This window comes from Glandiceps talaboti, chromosome 3, assembly GCF_964340395.1.
Source record: "Glandiceps talaboti chromosome 3, keGlaTala1.1, whole genome shotgun sequence".
NCBI lineage: Eukaryota > Metazoa > Hemichordata > Enteropneusta > Spengelidae > Glandiceps > Glandiceps talaboti.
Genome location: NC_135551.1, coordinates 8161374 through 8173770, shown reverse-complemented (window position 1 = coordinate 8173770; position 12397 = coordinate 8161374). Strand labels below are relative to the sequence as shown.

Sequence of the window (12397 nt, the reverse complement as noted above, 5' to 3'; positions counted from 1 at the left end):
ACGTGAATATAGACAACATCAACAAGTTCCGTCAAGTACTTGTTTATCATTATTTCAGTATCTTGAATCGCTAATTAATATCTAATTATAATACACAGAGAAACACATATATTTAACTCGATCGAATCGCGCTGGAATACAAATAGAATATACCGCGAGATCGAATGATTCGAATCTTGGAAATTGAAAATTCAACCTCCACGAGCTCAGCATTTGCTCAATTTGCTCATTTGCTAAAAAAGAAAGGGTAGGACACTTTGGTGTTCTTTTTCGTCGTAAGCTTGAAACCACATCGCCCTCGTTCACGGACGCTTTCTGTTTCGGGCAAACTTACGAGTATTTGTTTACTCAGTCAAATGATGTTGTTACGTTTTCTCTCTCATTCAAAGGTATATTTTGAAGAGACACAGATATGACGACTAATGTTTAATGATTATTTTTACGTAATTTTATGAAAATAATATAGACCAGAATCGACTGTGTGTTTGAGCCTACCGCAACTCTTCGCACCAAATATTGATTAAACCAAGATATTATCAATAGCGTTTTTGTTTATTTCCCTCGCAAAAGACGCACCGTTTCGGAGCTTCAGTTCATACAATAAGCCGTTGCGGCAATCTGTTTTAATGTCCCACAAACTCCACAATGTATTGTAGCATGCGAAATATATATCTCACCACAAGAGGGCAGCAGGTGGTATCAAGCTTTGAGAGAAAATTCATGGGTCACATGTTCGGTTTGAAGTGTCCTGATTGGTTTATTCGATGCCGTGTCCTACCCCTCTGTATTACAAGTTTAAGGAAGGAATGCGTTTGAGCTCGAGCACGCCAAGCAGCACAGCGCGTCAGCTTTTGCGACCGCACTAAGCGTCGATTTTGCACCATGTCTTACCTTATATTTCTTTTTCGTTATTCTTTTTTGGAGTCTCCCATATTTATATAAACTTTTTCTGCGATATTAAAAATGTTTCATTTTTTTAAAAGACCAGAAAGTGTACAAGTACATACATACATACATACATACATACATACATACATACATACATACATACATACATACATACATACATATAAATATTTTTAATCATTCCATTTCTGGCCTTATACCCAAAATAACAAATATGTGTAGACGTATATAATGAGTTTATTAAAATATACTATAAATAATGAAGTAAGTATGTAAATGTGACTCATAGCTACCTTGGGCTTTTATTACCGGGTTTCACCAGAATTGTTGCCTCATGCCCCTGCTCAAACCACAACAAATCAAAAACCACAAAATCAAACCCCAAATACACAACACGTTAAAGGCCTTACGATAGACAACATAATTGACTAACCTCACAATTAAAATAGAGAACACCAAAGACGCAACTTAAAAAGATATGCTCAAAAGTATACAATTTTTGCCGATTTTAGGAACGTTCAGGCAGAGGTCCAGCTCTTTACAACATCCGGGTCTTATACAGTGTTCAGCGCTTAAAGACGCGCACGACTGCAGGTGTATTTGCGATACCCAAGGGCCAAGAGATGTTCTTTATTACTGAACACATGAACATAAAGTCGTAGGAAGTTATAATTCCCTATAAGTTGTGGACAAATCAACTAAATTGAACAACAGTGCAAATGTGCAACCTTGCTAGTGTCCATAGTGATTTGATAGAACATTCGCCATGGTAACTGTTCAACAGAGTAAACAGTACATCACAACTCAATTTTACCCAACTACTATCATGCCATCTATTACTCATCAAGTCGTACGTTCTATCAAAAAAGAACCCAGACTAAGTATTAATTCATTTTATTGTATATTCTACATCATTTGTTTATTATTGCAACTTATTCACTGTTGGAAGACGAGCTCCCTATGAAGTGACTGCAATAACGCGATTTTTTTACCCAGACCATCCTCGAATGGAATCTTAGCCATCGTGGAAATGAAGATAGTATTAAATTTGTAATAACGTACTAGATTACTAAACCAGTCCGACATCACTCCAAAACGGGAAGTTACAAACTCTCCACAGTTCACTTTGCTTTTGGAGGTTTTCATTAAATTTAATACTCATTAATACGGAAGATAATACGGGAGTCACAAACTTGGTTCGAGAAATTAAGGTTCAATTATGCGTACTTTCTGCAAATGTTCATCGCTCTAGAGACATGTATTTGACTTTTTTAGAGCGTAAACATCTACTTGATGGACAGCTCTATAAATCTGTTGATTTCCAGCTTGTTAGATTTGACAAGCATTCATCAGATATGAGCAATCGAAGTATCACTTGCTGTATGCTGGAAATTCGTTAGTCCTGCTTGCAGATCGTGCACAGGTCTATATTACTGACACAATCCTAAACACCATCCTGCAAAGAGCAGTATACGCGGCCTATTACAAGTCCACAAGCAAAATGTATGTGCACCAATTGCAAAAGTATTGCCTATCCAATGATCAAATATTAGCAATCGATCGAATATCTATGCCTTTTCCATTCCTCTGACGGTAGTATTCCCTGCTCAGATCACAAAAAGCGTCTTTTTCAAGTTCGAACTGCAAATTTCAAATAACATTCAAATAACCCTCGTTAACACTGCCATATTTGATATCGTGAGTGAGATGAGTAATTACCCAGAGACACTTGCGCTGACATACGTAAGGAGCTGTGATTCAATTTACGGTAGAACTTGAAAAGTTTCGATTTCAAGAGATTTGGTAACCCGCAATGGGACTTTTGCAGTCAGGACGACTAAATAATGGATTTATTGCTGATATTTGACCACTCGGTGATTTTATTCCTTAGTTACCGGTATTTTTGGTAAGCCCGTGTTTGTTGGCTGGCTCTTTGCATGACGGAGAATGGAGAGACAATTGTCAGAATCGAGTTCCGGATTACTCCGTATGCAAGCAGGACTAGAAATTCATCTGTTTTTGTCGCTGATCATCCAGCACTCATTGTCTCATTTGCCAGTGCTTTTCTCGATGTATTTTTGTCTTCAAAAAGATGTTTTTTGTAAGGTTTTAGTACGGAAAGTAAGCTTTCCATTGATGTATAATACATGGGGATTGGACAATGGGGAAAACTTTTTCGTGTCACTATGTAGTGGTTTGATACCTAGCATTTTTCATTCAAACATAAATTGTGATTGCCGTTTCATTCAATGCAAAGTAGCTTTTAAGTTCAGGAGAAATAAATGCATAAAATTACATGGCATTTCCAATGAAATGAAGTTTTGTAATGAAAGTATGAAACGTATACGGAGCAATTGCATTGTTTTGCAATAGATTTCCAACTAGTGATGAGTATCACATATACAGTTCACAGTTCACAACAAGTACGTCTGGACTACACGTTATATGTACATAGACTGTCGACAGTCGTTTGTGCCTTTTTTGCTATGTTTTATTTAAAACAAAGTCGTCGCCTCGCTCCGTAGCACTGAATACTAATGCGTACTGAGACGAACTGTGAGTGCCTCTGGCACTCACTCACTGATCAGTACATGGTTATAGTATTGCTCCAGATCGGAGCGAGGTGACGACTTTAGTTTTAAACGTACCAAAAAGGGCACAAACAACTGTCGACAGTCTATATATACAGTGTAGTCAACAGTCTGCCTCATGTCTAGTCTGTGTCATGTGTGTCACACGCTCGACCATTCAGTCACATCACAGACAAGTAACAGGACAGATTGGCAACAAGCCTTCTCCCATTGTTCGATCGTACTTTGTAGCCTCGGGTAAGCATTACTCTATTGTCATGGAAATAACTTTCAAATGTGTGAATCTGCCCGAATTCAATATAGTCTCGCATAAATCAACAAACCACACAATACTACGCGATATTTCGATGGGAAAGTTTGCTATCCTACTGACAGAATCATCAAATGTAATAGATGACTTGCAATATCGGCACATGAACTCTCATGCGAACTTGAAGCCGACTCAGATCAAATATCGTTGACATGTAAACACATGCCGTCTTGTGTTGTCGACCGACACTATATACATTTAAACATGTGTTTGGCATGATGCAGGTAATTTTCCAGGTAGACACAACACTATTGCAACAGAATGTAGTGTTGTGTCTTTTTACATTGATTGCGACAGGGGTACATGCATGTTATGAATCAAAATAAAAACAATCGACTCTTAGTACCATGCTGGAAAGCATTTTACATACAAAAAGACGACACATTGTTTTCCAAGAAAAATTTACAATCATACTGAAGATATTTTATGATGTGAAGCTAGCTTGCCTTCTTTATTAGTTAAAACATCATTTTTCAAAGCATTTGGTATGTTTTCCGCCCGTTTTCCGCTCCGATAAATTGATCGGGGAACCCGTTAACAGCTTGTGTATTCAACTTTGACATGGGTGATGGATGTATAGACCCTCATGTAAATTTCGGAAATGTTGCCACTATTGAATAAAGTATGTACTTTTCAAACAAAATCACAGTGGGTAGGACGAAACTATAGAGCCATAGAACACAACTTACCCTATCGTCAGAATTTGTCGTACAGTGTGTATCAAATTCCATATATCTGCATTTTTAAATCAAATATGTTCATTATATATTCATAATTTTGACCATCCAAAACAAGCAAGTTTTACAAGGCAATAACTCAGCTAAATCGCGCTCGATTTTCAAGCTGTTTCCGCAGAAATCGTTGGCTTCCGTTTGAAATTGACGCTATCGGACCTTTGACCCTTACCGATGACGTACTCGAAGAGGGACTTCGGTAGCTTTCGGTGTAACATTGAAAGCGCAAGAAACCCTTGTAGCGTATTGGAGGCAAGGATCGAGCTGTTAGTGTTAGTTCCCAGATTAACACCTCGAACAAGAGGCTCAAGGCTCGAAATTAGCGATAGTCTCGCGTCAATTGACTACCAGTTTTACCAAAATGACTACCAAGTTCGAAAACTGGTAGTCACTCTTGACTACCACTAGCTGCAATAATTGTAGCGTCTTGTTGCGGTTTTGTGAAAAAACCCACAAAACCGCAACAAGACGCTACAATTATTGCAGCTAGACTACCACGAAAATACTGGGACGCCAACCCACCGTATGCATGGAAGGCCTGCTGACAAGCTGGCGATGTAGCGTGAGCAATAGACTCTAAAGCTACATGTGTTTACATGTAGACACGGTATGTTTGATATTGCTTACTTTGTAGTGAATAACAGTGGCTTGGTAAAATCATGGAAGTATCACAGGAAGAACAACTGGGGAGGGATCAAACACATATGTTGAATGCCGCTGTTTGCACTGCAATCAGTAAGTGCTTACTTTAAGCTTGATAAGCTGACTTTCCTTATCGATGTGGGTTCTCTCTATTGTCTATGGTTATACTTCCATGGTAAAATACATGTAAACAAAATACATGTAGCGAATATGCGATGTTACAAACGCCATAGCGTCTACTCAAACGCAACACTCTACTGATTTCATGACTGTTTCATTGTCTTTTCCAATATATCACACAGTTGCGATCAAAATGATACAAACCTTAGGAAATATACCATATAAAATCATTCTCCCACCACTAATCGCAAATGTAATAGTATTTTACAACTAGTCATTCAATATTGTATGATACCTCAATTTAGTGGAAGGATGAGAATTTATGTCGTTTATCGAAGCCCTTATATAGCAGAGGAGACAACCGGAGATGACCCAAGGGGGAATGACGGCTGAAAATGACGTCAGCGCCACTTCAGGCAGTGAAATTGTAGACATACTGTAATCAGAACGACTTCCTATGTTTACAGATAGTAACAGATAAGATTTGGCAGAACGTGCCTTTGCGCATACAATTTCTCTCTAGGGCTGGGTCATAGCATATCATTTTTAGCACAACTGAACTGAGGTTCAGTAGTGCTATAGGGATCGCCCGGCTCGTGTCTGTCTGTCTGTCTGTCTGTCTGTCTGTCTGTCTGTCTGTCTGTCTGTCTGTCTGTGTGTGTGTGTGTAAACAACTTAAAGACAAAAACCGCTGAACCGATTGCCATGATATTTGGTGGGTCCATTACCTTGGGTGTCTAGTTGGAAAATTGTTCAAATCAAAGTGATTGCATCACAGGTGTGTGATTTGGGTCAAAAAATGTGATTTTTGGTCAAAAAACTTAAACTCAGAAACTACTGGGCAGATTGGTGCGAAATTTGGTGGGAACATTCTTAAGGGGGTGTAAAGTAAGATTTGTTGACATGATGATTCCATCAGTAATATGCAAATTAGGGCTAAAAATGTGTCTTTTTGGTTGAAAATCTGTAATTCCAAAACTACTGAGCAGATTAGGCTGAAGTTTGATGGGAATGCATCTAGGGATGTATGGTAGAAATATTAAGCATACAATGATTCCATGAGTGATATGCAAATTAGGTGTAAGAATGTTCATTTTTGGTCAAAAACTTATATCTCAAAAAGTACTTCGTCAATGAGTCTGAAACTTGGCGAGATGTTTCTGAAAGTGTTATTCTGCATATTTTCTTCAAAACATTTTGACATAATTGGCCCTAGCAACCATGACCACACCCTTTAGGAACAACCAAATGGCAGTATATTTTGGTCAAATAACAACATCATCTGGTAGGCAAGTGAGTAAACATTCAAAAAATGTATGCAAATACCCTAGCAAGCATGACCACGCCCATAGCAACAGCCAAACGGTCATGTATTTCACAAAGATAACAGGGATTAATAGACAATTGAATAAACATTCAAAAAATGTATGTAAATATGCCTAGCAACAAGACCACGCCCATAGCAACAGCCAAATGAGCACGTATATTGCAAAGATAATATCAGGAATTCATACACAAGTGAACAAATACATACAAAAATGTATGCAAATATATCTAACAACATGACCACGCCCATAGCAACAGCCAAATGATAGCATATATCATAAAGATAGCAAAATGGTTGGATAGGCAACTGGATAGTCATTCAGCAAATGAACACCTATGGTTAGCATGGACTAGCATATGGATAAACATTTTTAAAAACTGTACAGTGGTATTTTTGTTTCAACACAGGGGAGAAGGCATGTGAAAACCCCATAAGTGTATACATCCAGAGCTAACACGTACAATGTCAGAATCGAGTCCAACGATGGATGTATATGTTGACCCTTTGTTAGTCCCCGCCGGACGAAGTCCGAGACGGGGACTTATGGCTTGGGTTCCGTCTGTCCGTGCGTGCGTCCGTCCGTCCGTCCGTCCGTCCGCAGCCGTTTCTTGGAGATGCCTGGACCAATTTTTTTCAAACTTAGTACAGGGGCAACATACAATGGCATACATATGCACGTCAATTTGTTTCATGATATGATCCAATATGGCCGCCTAGTAGCCATTTTGTTTGCAAATTTTCCCTGCCTAAAGCCATAACTCAGACATGCTTGAACAGATCTCATTCAAAGTTGGTATTAGGACAGTGTTCTATGGCATATATGTGCATATTCATTGTTGTCATGATACGATCCAATATGGCCGCCTGGCAGCCATTTTGTTTGTGAATTTTCATGTCCAAAGCCATAACTCAGACATGCTTGAACAGATCTCATTCAAAGTTGCTATTAGGACAGTGTTCTATGACATACATGTGCATATCCATTTTCATTGTGATACGATCCAATATGGCTGCCTGGCAGCCATTTTGTTTGCGAATTTTCCATGTCCAAAGCCATAACTCAGACATGCTTGAACAGATCTCATTCAGAGTTGGTATTAGGACAGTGTTCTATGACATACATGTGCATATTCATTGTTGTTGTGATACGATCCAATATGGCCGCCTGGCAGCCATTTTGTTTGCGATTTTTCTATGTCCAAAGCCATAACTCAGACATGCTTGAACAGATCTCATTCAAAGTTGCTATTAGGACAGTGTTCTATGACATACATGTGCATATCCATTTTCGTCGTGATACGATCCAATATGGCTGCCTGGCAGCCATTTTGTTTGTGAATTTTCCATGTCCAAAGCCATAACTCAGACATACTTGAACAGATCACATTCAAAATTGGTATTAGGACAGTGTTCTATGACATACATGTGCATATCCATTTTCATCGTGATATGATCCCCCATACCCGACCAATCCTTTATTGTTGTAGGCATGTTCCATGTCCAACAAGCAGACACAACATATCTAAGTCTGTTTGATTTAGGTTCACATGTGTTGTTGCGTGATCAGAGTAGTGATAATTCCTTAAAACCCAATCATAGCGGGGACTATGTCATTCTCAATGACTTGTTTTTACTACCATTTGAAGTATAGTAAGATGTCGGTTGCCTACGTAGCTTCGCACTCTGTCACACCTACTCCGTGATTGGCATTTGAGAACTGATTCAGCTAGTCTCGGTTACCCAGACTCTCACTGCTGGGGGCTCTGCCTACAAGACCTCCCCAAATGAGAGTCTGGGAAAATGAGATTTCAACTTGCCTGTGCAGGAAGTAGCTTCTGAAGCAGTGCATCATGGGGAGTACTTCACGTCCAACATTGCAGGCTTAACGATTTGGGTACCTTCCCTACACTTCTCAAGTGACTGATATATATTATTTACAACAAACAGGCCTGTAAGCCCATTGTTTATGCTTGGAAGAAATGTACTGTGTGAGTCGCGGGGTAGTTGTTAGAACATGGTTTTCCCACGCTCTCGTTTGGGGAGGTCTCATAGGCAGAGCCCCTAGCGGTGAGAGTCTGGGTAACCAAGACTATCATTCAGCATATTCAGAGATTGTACATTTTAAGGGTAATATGTTAACACACATGCGCAATCACTCACTAGCACAACTGAACTGATACAATGTACGGTTCAGTAGTCCTATAGGCATGGCAAAGTCAAGTGTCTCTTTGTCTGTCTGTCTGTCTGTCTGTCCATATATCCACACATTGCATGATTTCTCCATCATATGCAACATGGATTCATTAAAGGACGATCCATGACTACACAACTTGTACAAATATTTCATCATATAGGGAAAATTCTCGACGGTTCAGGGCAAGTCGTATAATCTATCTCGACTTTTCCAAGGCCTTCGATTCCGTACCACATGACCTACTCATCCACAAAGTCAAATCTTTCGGCTTTCATGGCACTTTACTGCAGTGGTTCAGTGCATATTTGTCAAATATTTAAATAAATATTTATTTATTTATTTAAATATTTGTCAAATAGAAAACAAAGAGTTTTTTGCAAATTCACAGTGGTGTAATGTATCGTCCGGAGTACCCCAGGGTTTAATACTGGGGCCAATGTTGTTTTTATTATACATGTACATTAACGACTTACCAGACCATGTTAGTTCAAACACTACGGTTGCACTTTTTGCAGATGACTCTAAATGTATTAAGGAAATCAACCACATTTCTGAAATGGAGTATGCGTTTCAATGCTGAAAAATGCAATCTCCTCACGATTAGTAGAAAACGCAACCCCATTACCTATACTTATTCAATGCGTGGTGTTTCCCTAGAAAAAGTTGACAGTATCCGTGATCTTGGAGTTGAAGTTTCTTCCAATATGTTATGGGATAAGCATATTAATTTATCAGTTACAAAAGCTAACCGCATGCTTGGACTGATTCAACGTACATGTAGCCACACCTGTTCCACTAAAATGAAACGCCAATTGTATTTATCCCTTGTCCGTAGTATTCTCGATTATTCATCCCAGTCTTGGGCTCTCACAACAAAGCAATCATTGCTACATCTTGAAGGTGTCCAAAAGAGAGCCACCAAATATATTGTTGGATATCCCCGGGAGATGAATTATAAAGAGTGTATGATTAAATTGAATTTGCTCCCATTGAGCTACAGGAGAGAATTAAATGACTGTCTTTTTTTGCTAAATGTTTTATTGGCATGTACGATTTAAATTTAAGTCAATTTGTTACATTCAAATCCTCTGATGATACTTCCATGAAGATGCCACTTTTTAAAACTGAATGTTTTCGTCATTCTTTTTTTAATAGAGCTTTTTACTCATGTAGTGCAATGCCCTTTCATGGCAAAACTTTAGCTAGTGTCAGGTCATACAGGTTTAAATTATTAAAACATTACATGGATCTTTTAAATAATAAATTTTCTCCTGACAATACTTGTACTTGGGTGGGACAATGCCACTGTAAAACTTGTCACCTTTGTTAAGTTCTGCATTTTTAAATTTGTACAGATATATTTTAATGTATCATAATTTTGTCTTTTCTGCTTCTGTGTACATTTTACATGTCTTTTTATCTTGTCCTCTGTATATCGTTTTTCAGTCGTATTCATTTGTATGTGCAATTTGTTTTTGTTCTATTGTGGAGGGTCGCTTTCTATAGGTGTTAGTCACCTGTGTGACTCATCCTGACATTATGTCAAAGCTGAATAAATAAATAAATAAATAAAAGTTACAATGGTTTCATAATTCCTGGTTTCGTTCAGTTTTACAATAAATTCAACTACAATATATCTATTCCACATACATAAGTGCACATACATCCATATACATGTAGCTATATCGAGAAAACAACATCCATATCTATCTATCTATCTATAGTATACTTGTATTTAAATTACAAAATTTACACGATTCTTTTTGCACTGTGAATGAAATGGAAACTCTTAGTATTCAAATATGAACTGGCAATGGTGTGATTGCTAAGTATGGATATGATGCATGTCACAATAAATTAAAAGTCATAGTGGTTTCATATTTCATGGTTTCATTCAGTTTTACAATAAATTCAAGTAACTATTCCACATAAAGTTTATGTTTTGACATGTTTGTTGGTATGCCTTAGAGTTATACAGTTGTCACTTCTAAGAAGAGATTGTAGTCTTACCTGTTCAAAAAATAACAAAATTTCATAATTTAAAATTGATAACCTCTGTTCTTGTTTTTGTATTTTAGACTGACATCTGTCTGTGACCACATTTATTAACATTGTAATATGGAAGTGTTGAAGTATGGCAGCCACAATATTACAGGTATGAATTGAAGCATTTTTTCCCTGTCTGTATACAAGTTTAGTGTGTATTATCTGTTTTATACTTGAAGAGAAACTACATAATGTAAGATGTGTTAAATGTTTACTTCTTAGTCGATACAATTATACATGTATCATTGCAAGACAAGCTGCACACATTGAAACAGAAAATATGGAATTTATACTGTTGTCATTCTGTCACAACAATGTACATGTACATCTACAATGTCATTGGTTCTGTGGTACTCAAAATGTGTCATAACATTCGGAATAGCCATTAAATTAATTCCCAAACTTTTATTGAATTAAGGTTACACATGTACATGTATTATGCTTGTATTATTCTCCAATATTTTTCTTCATTCAGCCACAAATTTGACAAAATACACATGACATACATGTAGGTTTGTCACTACTTGTCTTTGTAGTGACAGGGCCCCTTAGGCCACTTGTATTTCCTTGGCTAAATGAAGAAAAATGTTTGGGAATGATACAAGTATCTACATTTAATTGTTTCTCTCCTCAGAAGTGCTATTTTACATCAAATGCCATACATGTAAGCAGTATCAAAATCAGCCGTCCTGATGATTTCTAGAATATGGCATATTGGAGACATTGATCAATAGACCATACAATATGAATGTGTATGTTTGTTGTTAATGTTATGTTGCACTGATATTGATGGATGTGAAAGGGTTTAGACTGCAATTAAGATACAATGTACATCGTGCCGTATGCGGGTGCCCCATCATGGTGTTCCATACAGAGTAGAAAGGGAGAGACTAGTCTAGGTTTTTGAATCTACATGAAGCAATCATTTCCAATGCCAAGGATGGTCCATTAATTTAGCCATAGACCCTCCACCCACTATGATTTAGCACAATTTCTGTCATGAATTTTAATTTACCACCCAGAGCTGTATTTAAATCAAATTGAAGTGCCAATATAGAGCAATAATGTTAAGTCCACACATGACTTACATTGAGACAGGCATGTAGAATTAGGCATAACCCCTTTGAATGAAGTTGGCAGATATTAGTACTAGTGCTTGTCATGTGCAGTATGGTGTCTAGCAGTAGCTAGATTTGTGTATGGAATCACTTGTCATCCTTGGCATTGATGCATGATGTCGTCATTAGATTTGAAAGCCAATGACCAGGCCCGTCCGGGCTAGAGATTGACTAGCTTAAATTTTGAATGACCAAAAAAACATATGAGTATTTATATGACTTTTACAAGTATTATACAACTGAATGGCACATGCATATTAATTATGAAAAGAGAGGAACATGTACAGTACATTTTAAATTTACCAACACAATTTATGTGTGAAGATCAAACTCATTACCTGTGGAATGTATGTCATCCATACAATGTAGCTAAGCCTCAATTCTCAAATGCCCTAATTCACAGCTGTGC

At 37.7% G+C, this 12397-nt stretch overlaps 1 protein-coding gene across 4 annotated transcripts in view; it reads left to right on the top strand.

The window, feature by feature from the left end:
- Positions 1–12397, top strand: part of LOC144432501 (uncharacterized) — a 31113-nt gene that overhangs the window by 14263 nt on the left and 4453 nt on the right. For all 4 annotated transcript variants that reach the window (XM_078120722.1, XM_078120721.1, XM_078120719.1 and 1 more), the window contains exon 2: positions 10903–10979. In XM_078120722.1, coding sequence (XP_077976848.1) covers positions 10959–10979 — 21 coding nt within the window. In that variant the 5' untranslated portion in view covers positions 10903–10958. The remainder of the gene's footprint in view (positions 1–10902; positions 10980–12397) is intronic.